Below are 10,108 nucleotides of genomic sequence, written 5' to 3'. Positions count from 1 at the left end.
CACGGAGGAGGCTGTGGAAGGGTGGGAAGAAGGCATATCCTCTGCAGCAACATTCCTCTTGTCCTGAGAGGAGGTGGAAATGCTGACTGTATTAGGACTGGCCTAGATCAGGCACTTGGCACACACTTTTGGGAGAGTAAATGGCATTTCCATACTACATCATTTGGACAGGTGGTGCATTCCCTTTGTGCATCTCCACCATTAGATGTGGTCACTCAGCAGGCACTGGCACAACTGAGAATAAAATCTGTGTCTTCAGATTCCCAGGACATCTGATTCAGCCAGAAAGGAGTGAGGAAGAAAAAGAAAATGGGTAAAGGCACAAGTAAAATGTGAAGCAGAAAGAAAAGTTACACCACCAGAACGGCCGAAATCATCATCTTCTTCTGCATGCTATCATGTCTCCCACTGACAAATTAAAAGCTGAGAGATGAATATCACAGTCAAAGTGAAGAGGCAAATAGAGCTATTTTAAAAATTAATTTAATAAACGCTGTCTTTTTTATCATCAGTTATCAGTGGGTGAACCCCTGCGTGTGAGTAGAAAGAGTACCTTGCTTTTACATGGTGTTCTTTATCAGTGAGGAAAGGGGGGTTGTTTGGCGTTTTTAGTTACCGAAGCACTTCCATCTCAGTTTTAGAAACAAGGCTCAAAAAACTAATGTGATATGCCAAGGATGTACAGAAATCCAGTCAAAAAGAGGGCTTAGGTCTCTTGGGATGTGGCCCAATGGACTAGCCACTAGATAGTACTGACACTGCTCCTGATACTGCTAGATACTACTGTTTTTTTAACATCTTACAGATTTTTAAGATCTTTTTCCCCTTACCAAGAAAAAAGATGAGTAAGATAAGGTATGCATTTGATCTCCTTGATGGCAATCTGCACAATATATTTTAAAAATACTCATATTCAAAAAATAGATACGGAAAGTACCAAACATCTAATTTTTAGTGATCGAGACACCCTGTATTGAGGAAAGCACCTAAGGGCATAGGAAAGACTGAGGAATTGCTGAAATAGTTAAGATTACATTTACAAATGGGAGCTCCAAGAGTGCTAATATGCTTTTTCAGGCAGCCAAATGTCTTAACAATCTGTACGCCGAGGTTTTAGTTGAAGACAGGCTATGCCACTACACCAGTGACTGGTAGTGGGACAAACCTCCAGGCAGGACAGGGCTGTTTGCTGTCCCTCTGGGCGCAGCTCTGGCTGGCTGGGGATCTGCCTGCCTGTCTGCAGTAGTCCTTGGGTTATGAGTCTGTCTCTTGTCCTAGACCTTTCCTCTGTCTGTGTTATTCTCATTAGCACAGAGAACAGAGAAGGGAAAATATCCTCGGTGCTGGGATCAGCACAGAGACACGAGGAGGGCGTGGGGCTGTGGCACGCAACCGATGGGTGGGACAGAGTCCAAGGGTGGGAGAAAACAGCCGTCTCCCTGGCACAGAGGCGATGTTTGAGCCTTTTACCTCAATAAAATGCCAAACTGCAAATCCCTTCGAGGGGCTGCACAGGCACTGTCAGGCTTTCTTCGTCAGAGGGGCAGAAATGGGGCTTTGTGGGGCAGGGCAGCAGAGCTACACCGTTTGCCCAGCAAGAGCAGCCGTTGGTGGAGGCTGAGTGGCACAGCTCCAGGGCTGGCCCCTGCATGCATCCCACTGCCCGGTCATCCCGTGGGCTAGGAAGCATTGACAGGGTCACACAGGCAAGCCCTGGCAGCCTGACAGCTGTGTGGCCCAGCTATCTCATTGCTGTCGAACTGTGAACAACTGCAATGCTCAGCTGGGAAGAAACATCTCCTCCTTGTCCTACTCACAAAGAATGCTTAGTACCCTTGTACATGTTAATTACTTTACAGCCTCTTGCCATAAGCAGTTAAATGTTTGCTTTTCTGGGGTTAGAAGGGCCAAGAGTTTAAAACTGGGTCTAAGAGATGCACAGGAAGAGGCCGGTCCCTGTGCAGGACTTGTACAGAGCAAAGCAGAACCAAGCATGATTCGGACAGACTGGATCTTGCAGGTGGGGAAACTGAGTCACATAATAGTTCAGCAACATTAACTTAAGCTACATCCAATATAGCACCAAGTCTGAGATTTACAATATATTAAATGTATATCCAGCTTCTGATTCATAGGTCTGGGTCCTTTGCTAATACAAAGGCTGCTAGACGATAGCAGGGTATTTGCATACTTGCATAGATTTTTAAATTACAAAGTGTGAAAGAAATAAGAATTAAGTCTCGTGGTTACTGACATTGCCCTTTCTGTTCAATGGAAATAACATCCCTGCTTCATTCCTCTACATAGCTAATATCATCATGGACGTTTTTGAGCAGCATGTTGTGTTTGCATATATAAAATACTCTGAGTCCAAAACCTTGGGTTGCAAGCCCAGGTTTACAAATGGAACACAGTTTGTCGCTGGGAAGTGGCAATGGGATTGTGAGCAAAAAAGATTGGGAACTTTTAACTTCACATGAGTGTTTTATATAAACCTTAAAGAAAAAAATGGCATAAGGAATCAGATGGCAAAACCAAAACAAATAAATAAATACAACCTAAAGGGTAGTACACTTTTATTTATGAAAATATTAAACCATGTTTATATCATAGAATAATCAAACTGAAAGAAAACCTTATTACTTGCAAATTTGTATATGTGATGCAGCTGCGAGGAGACAAAACCGTTCTTGAGTGTCTAGATACATTTCTTCTGCTTCCCTCCATTTCTTTAAAGCCTCAATTAGAGCCAGATGTTTCTTATTTCCTTTCTTTTTTGTTTTCAAGCCTGGATAAAGTGCGGTGCCAGCAGTAAACACCATCTTTGACTTTTTTTTTGTGTGTGTCAGATGCATCTGTCTGAGTTGGAGTCACAAACCAGTAAAATTCCAGCAAAGCAGTGCAAGCTTTCACTCCTGCTGTAATTCCTGTCAGGAGTGGGAAACCAGCATTACTGCTTCTGTGGCTGCAGAACAGGAGCCATAAAAAATCCCAGAATGTGTCTGAGAACCTTGTCCCTGGTAAATAACACTGGGGGCAGACTGGAATGCCATATACCAAAAACACAACTTCCCTTCCCATAGTCTTAGAGTGCTGGGGGTGATTTCTAGTTGCTTAATTGCTGTTCAGTTCTATAGATCTGCAGTCCATTTTCCATTTCTTCTTTCTCCTCCTCAGGGAGGCAATGGCTGGTAACCACAGTATGTAGATGTAACCATTTCTGCTCCAATTTCATGCCCTCACTGTGACATTGATCTCTTAGGTACCATCCCCTGCAGAATATTTTGTCATTAAATGGCAGTGGTCTACATGCAAGAGCTTTCTTTCTGAATCAAATTGCAAAGTATGTTGTAGTATTTATAATTATGTTTTTCAACTCCTTTTTAAATGTATTTTCATCCCAAGAAGTGTATCAAATATAGAAATCCGTGAACTGCAACAATTATATAGCAAGGTGTTAGAAATTACTCTTCCGAAAAAGTCATCCGAGGACTAGTTATGCCTTATTTGACAAATATTAGGCTTTTTACTGCCACATATTTTGAGCAAGCACATATTTTACCTAGAATAGATTTTAAAGGCAAATGCCCAGCAGTGTTCCAGTTCTCTTTCTCCCTTTTAACAGATGTGCTGTTGTTGCACAGTCCTTGGGAGTTGGGCTTGCTTCCACTACTGCACATGCTAAAGGGCATTTTGGATAAAAAACTATCCTGTTTTCTTCCACCAACTTCTGTACCAGTAACTCCTGCCCCAACTGCTGTTGTTCAGAGGAACTGAACTACGTTGGAGGAGGGCATTAAGGTACCAGATACATCAAAGTTTTCTAGTGCCTCAGTTTTAAGGATGAATGAACCTGTAGGATTTAAATTCCTTGCTGCCAAATTTGCTCTTAGTTCAAGCTAGGTTTAGATACAAGGAAAAAATGTATTTATTTGCAGAATATAGAACAAATATCACATCTACTAAGATTTACAGAGACACAGATAATATAAATGAAAGAAAGCCACATTTAATAATTTATCCTCATGATAAAACTTTATGAGTTCCCTCCCTCCTGTCAGACAAACTGCTCACCTTACCCATGTGTGTGCCTCTACTGTTGGTGCCAAAGGGACAACCATTCCACATTACAGGCATTTTGGGACTCTAGTTTTGTCCCAGGGATGCAGGTTCCCATTCGTGCTTGGAGCACATGAGGCACAATGCTGGAAAGCACCATTGAGCTTAGTTTCCCTTGAATGGACTCCAGCTCCCACACTCTGACTCCCCTCCATGGTGCAAACCTTGGCACTTAAGTTAGGACGAGCAGGTGAGGTCCAAAGTGCTCTCCTGATCCAAACTAAAATGCTAGTGGAGATACACCCAGCAGTGTGGCTGGGGACCCAGGAACTGCAGGGGGTGCCTTGCCTTTAAGCTGCCAGCTTGGAGATACTCTTCTTCCCACAGGACTTATTGTTCCTTAGTTGTTCAGAGGGTGGTTTCAGCCTCCTTTCCTTTGGGCTACTGACTCCTTCACAGCCTGCTGACAACATTGAGTAAGATCTCTTGGGCTCAGGCAACATCCTCCCAAGACCATACCATGCATGCATGCCTCCCTCCATGCCTCACCCCAACACCAACACAACCGTGAGGTCCTGAGTCATCCCCATGGATGGAAACACCTTCCCATTGTGAGCCAAGCTTCTGCCACACACTCCAGCTGGCCTGCCTTATGCACAGCCTATGCCAAAATGTGCATTTTACATGATTGCCTGAATGGGATGGGGCATGCATCCTGTCAGCAGCTTTTCCTTGAGGTCAACCATGAGAGTAAGCAGTCACGCTGGCAGCGTGGTTGGAGATAGATGACCCCAGCCCCAACCCCAGGGGATACGGTGACATTAGTACATTTGATTTTCTAATGCAAATTGCTTGATTCCCCAGCTGGTTTATTTAAAGCTATTTCTAGATTTTTAAAGTTCCTGACTGGTACTTTTCAAAAGTCTTATGCGACTCTTTGAGATTTGTGAGCAACCAGATGAAACAGGAAATTAGTAAGTGCTGACTTTCTCTCCCTTACCTTGTCATGGAGAAATTTAGACATTTTCTTATGTACAGGTAAGTGCATCCCACCTGAAGTTCTCCATAGTTGACAAGAAAGAACTCTGTCAAATATGTAGCAAAGTGGTATCAAATCTGTGGAATGATGAAAGCACTCCATGGGAATGTAATGCGTAATCAATTTATCCCCAAAATGCAGTGGCTAAAATTATTTCCTACTTTTTCTCAGGTATGGCCCCTGGTTTTAATTTTAGAAACCGGTGAAAAATATGAAGAGGGCAAAATCTGTAATTGCCAACATTTCTTTAAGTATCCCAGTTTTTTCTTTCAGAATGCATTTTCATCTTGCAGCAAAAAAAAGGTTTTTCTTTTCTTCTTTAAAGGAAAAAGGGAGAAAAGTAAAAGAAAATCTTAAGTATTTTTATTCTTAAGCTTGCCAAAACAGAAAGATCCCATTCATGCAGTTCTGTTTACTTGGCTTACTGGCTGCTCTATCAGGTATGACACAGGAGACCAGATCCAAATGTGGCACCTCCTTTTTCCATAGCACTTGACTTTTGTGGATCTGTAAAGCTCTACTGCCCAGACCTCAAGAAGAGTTGTTTTCACCTGTGTTGTAAATGACAATTAAATAGTAGAATCAAGGGAATTTGACAAGGCAGCACTGACCTTTCCTGAGTTCAAGTGCAACTTGTTCAAATGTCTGGATGGGCTACGAGAGTAACATGTCTATTCCACCCCATCCTGCTTCATAAATGGTTATGCTTTTTCCCCTGAAAACATAACAGACATATTATGTGAATAAATCAATTTTATTTAAATAAAATTACAGGCATATCTTGTCTTCTATAAACTACCATATAGTTTTTCAAAGGCACCCATATTTAACAATAATTTAAATTTTCTTGAGAGCAGCTACCTTTTTCTGAGTGGTGTCTGTAAACTTGTCAGACTTCCCTGCACTCACTCAACTCAAGCAAAATCCGTTGCTAGCAAAGTGCCAAGGGTTGTACCTTTTTCATCGTAATAGGTACCTTACTGTTCCTGGGCCTGTCTTTTGAACGATGCTTGAGAAGAACGGGTCAGGTGTTCTGCATGGCAAAAACCCACCCTGAAACGGGGTGTTTCTTTCCTTTGTGGCACCCGAAATATATCAGGCACAAAACCCCACTGTGACACTCACTCTGCGTGTACTGTAAGTATTAAAAATTAAATCCAAGAGACTGCTGTTTCTTTGAGGCTTCAGGTTCTGTTTTTCCTTGCATTTCTTTGAGCTCGATAATGCAGTACCACCTTCTCTTATGTGAAAAGACAGTTTTTGTAAGAAGCATGCCCTACAGTTCTCTGTCTTAGACTGTATTAGCCTCCAGGCTGGGCTTCTTTAAAGGCATCTTTGCTAAGCATGGTTGCACTGAAACCAGCAGATGTGTCTGATGGGCTTATTTGTCCAGTTCTCTGATAGTTTACAGGAGATTCACAGCAGGCAGACAGAGGGAGATACAGGTGATACCTCTCAGCAGGCTGAGTCCTGCTCAGGTTTTCTCCCAAGAAAATGCACAGACTTTCAGCCACTGCTGGGCTAATGCCCGGGCGCAGGTAAGGACAGAGCCAGAGCAACCAGACCGAAGCAGTCACAGGAAGAACCACAGCAGGCAGGCACTCTTCTGGCCATCACATTTGAGTACTGGCACTTTTTGTTTCTGAAAAAGTAGTTTTTTCAAAAGGAGAGTTTGCTAAGCACCCTGCACATTCACAGCTCGCTCACATTACTGAATCCCATGAGGCTCGTTTCATCAACTGATTTTGGCTTATCATAACAGACCTTTGTAATAATCCCCAAGTTCTCTTTGATACCTAACCATTGTCTTCACTGCCCAGCACCACAGAAGCTTTATACCCCAACCATGCTAGCAGGAAAAAAAACCTGCCCTTTAAAAAATTCCCAACAATTTGGAGACAAGAGTGATGTGGTGCAATGACACGCTGCATTTGGCCAATGTATCCCTGCTGCAATTATCAGGCAAGCTTCTCAGCAAAGCTGTGGATCTTCCTCCTGGCTTATGCCAACAGAAAATCAGATTTTAATGGAACCACAGTAATGAAACTCAAGTCTTAGATTTGCAGAGCGGAGTAAATGTCAATTAATTCAGAGTTTACAGTGAGACCACTGCAAAGCTGAGGCACAGAGCTACAAAAATGCCATACTGATACCTACCCTACAAGAATGTCCTGAGACAGACTTCATTAAAGTTTGCCAAAATCCCCAAGGCCCTTCAGAGAAAGGCATTGAAGAAGGGCAAACAATTATTAAGAGAAGTGGTGAACTTTGGCTGTGCATCTGCAGTTTCACGTTTTACATTTCTAAACATAGAAATGTCTGTGAGGCAACTTTCTTGCTTTCCAAAGTAGATTCATCTGGATAATCTGACACCCAGTTACAAGTGTCACTTCATAATACTTGTCAAAGATCTAAAATAATTTTTAAAAATCACCAACTGAAGTCTTCTAAGAAGACGTATCAAAGCTCAGCGTGTTTAGCGTGCTTTTTTTCTCACTTAGTTATCCCTTTGGTTTAGAGATACAGCACCTTAATATTTGTACAGCATTAAATTTAATTCATCAAGAAAAGCAGTGAGAAACTTACATTGTTCCTGCCTATGAGAAGTAAAGTACTTTCTGAAGATGTCCTTCAGAATAAGTGACCTCACTGATTTTGGAAAGACATTGATAAGCCTGGCAATCTAAAATTCAGCATTAATAGCATGTGCAGCTAAGGAAGGTGCTCCTTGAAAAAGAGAAGGTAAAAGATGGGTCCTAAAAATGAAGTGAATGAATATGTTGTATTGAAGGTGAAATAGCTTTAGAAAAATCCTTTCATTTTTTCCTGAGTCCTGGGATTCCTTTGAGCTACAAACAATTGTATTGCCTGTCTTTTTAAGCAATCAACTTACTGCAATTAATAATTTTATGCTACTCATTTTTCTGGTTCACACTGAAAAAGATATAGGGGAAACTCAAAAGTAGAGGGACCAGATCCTACAGCTCTCATTCATCTACCAGAGTCCAGCTTTGCATTCCCTTAGGAGCATCTGAAAATATTCAAATAGTAGAAGGAACTCACTTCTGTAGCACCAAAACTGATGCACTGGTACTATTTGAACAGAATTTGCTGTCCTGCACTAGCCTGTTTCCGAGAATAGTTAGAAAATACTATTTTTAAAGGGAAGGGGTGTTTTCCAGAATGATCACCTTACCACTGACAGATATGTAAAACGGCCCATGGCTGCCAGCATGCATCCTGTGCTTAAGTCCTCTGGAAAGCAAAGCATACATGCAGTGGTGCAGCAAGTGCTCCCTCCTGCCCAGTTGCCTGTGCAGGTCTTTTGAAAGGTGTATTAGAGCCAGAGTGATGCTTCAAAAGTTCGCCCCATAGGGGCAGTGTGCTTATAAGCAACATCATTTTCTAATGTCTTTTGCCATATATCAGCTATTTCCCTTTTGCTGAGGTTGGAGTGCATCACAAGCAATGTTGAGCTCTAGGGAGGGCACTCTATTTTTCACTGGATCAAGACTTCAGTTTAGTGGAGAAAATAAATACAATTAATTTTTAATACTTTTTTTAAGTCACTCGCTGCTGTGGGTAGCTGGGCATGGAGCTACTATAAAGCCAACATCTGCCCTCCCACAGCTCACCATGCAGTGTTGCACAGGCTGCCCAGTGCTTGCAGGGGCAGCACAAGGAAAAGGATGCAAATCCATTTCATCATGCCCAAAGATCAGCATTACCTGCTCCTGCTCCAAGTGCTGGGTCCAGGCCCATGTCTGCTACGAACCCTACTGAAATTCCACCAAATTCCACCAAAGGAAAGGAAATAACTTTAGGAAAGAAACTGGCTTTTCGGCCAGGGGCTGTCCCAATGGGCACCCCTCGGCCTTTCTGGAAAAGTCCAGGAACAGAGGGAAACCAGAGTCATTTCACTGGCTTTCAAAGTCAAATGATAGCAAAGAGACAGGACTATCTAGGCATGAGAATGAATAACTGCAGTGGCTTTTTACCATCATACACCTCTTTTGTCCCCCTACAAAGCTTGCTAGTGTCTCTGTGGAAATGAACACACTACACACTCTTCAAGGAAATGCTGAATGGATTTGCAGTGAGTATTTCTTTCCGTTCAACATAAAGCTACAAGCAGAGACATGAAGGTGTTATACAAGACAGCTGCAAGACCCCAATTTTTTTATCTCATTCTACTGTTTTCCAGGTCTGCACAGTTATTTATGCACAGTTACTTGCAGGGCATCAAACACACTTATTTGGACACCTTAATTATGGAAACTTAACAGTCTGTTCAGCAGCATCTGGAAACGTTTTGCTTAGCTTTTAATGAGGCAAACACACAGACTTCATCATGCCACCTCATCCACTCCAAGTCTGTCTAATATTAGTCTGGTTTTCTTTGAAGCATGTGATAAACAAAGTACTAGTGCAACCACCACAAATAGGTACCAAGTTTACCCTCTGCAAATAAAGATGTAACTATGTAGGTGTAGACAGTACTTGGGAGATTATATTTGCATAGCAAGTTGTAGTAAAGAATGAATAAGATGGCAAACAAATCTAGAAATGAGGTATCAATTAGCCTAATGGTAGAGCCGGTAAACTAGTCAAGCCATATTCATACTAAATTTCATCTTCTGACTCCTGATCTCGTTCAGGTGTTTTCAGTAATCCCATTTCCATGGACTGGGACTGTTTAACCTTTGAACGAACTGCCCTGGAAACAACAACAACACAAAAAAAGAGTTGTCAATAGTAAATCGAAGCCTCATCTGGCCATTTCACATGGTAAAAAACTGTTTAACTCTTGCATCTCATCAGGGAATTAGGATGATTGATTTATGAAGACTTGAAGTGTGCCACTGTGGAAGAGACCATAAAGAAGAGATAGTAATTTCAAGCAGAATCTGGGCAGAATTTAACCCCAGGCCTTAATTGTAGATACCTGTATTTTAGCATATTTGACAGCTATACAATGCAAACATGTACTGTGATACTAGTATGTGCTGC

The 10,108-nt window shown here is 42.0% G+C and overlaps 1 protein-coding gene across 3 annotated transcripts in view; it reads right to left on the bottom strand.

The window, feature by feature from the left end:
- Positions 1-5,833: 5,833 nt before the first annotated feature.
- Positions 5,834-10,108, bottom strand: part of TMEM45A (transmembrane protein 45A) — a 29,263-nt gene continuing 24,988 nt past the window's right edge. For all 3 annotated transcript variants that reach the window (XM_064467421.1, XM_064467414.1, XM_064467426.1), the window contains exon 6: positions 5,834-9,815. In XM_064467421.1, coding sequence (XP_064323491.1) covers positions 9,722-9,815 — 94 coding nt within the window. In that variant the 3' untranslated portion in view covers positions 5,834-9,721. The remainder of the gene's footprint in view (positions 9,816-10,108) is intronic.

The sequence above is a fragment of the Phalacrocorax carbo genome, chromosome 1, assembly GCF_963921805.1.
Source record: "Phalacrocorax carbo chromosome 1, bPhaCar2.1, whole genome shotgun sequence".
NCBI lineage: Eukaryota > Metazoa > Chordata > Aves > Suliformes > Phalacrocoracidae > Phalacrocorax > Phalacrocorax carbo.
This window is presented reverse-complemented; position numbering and strand designations above follow the sequence as displayed.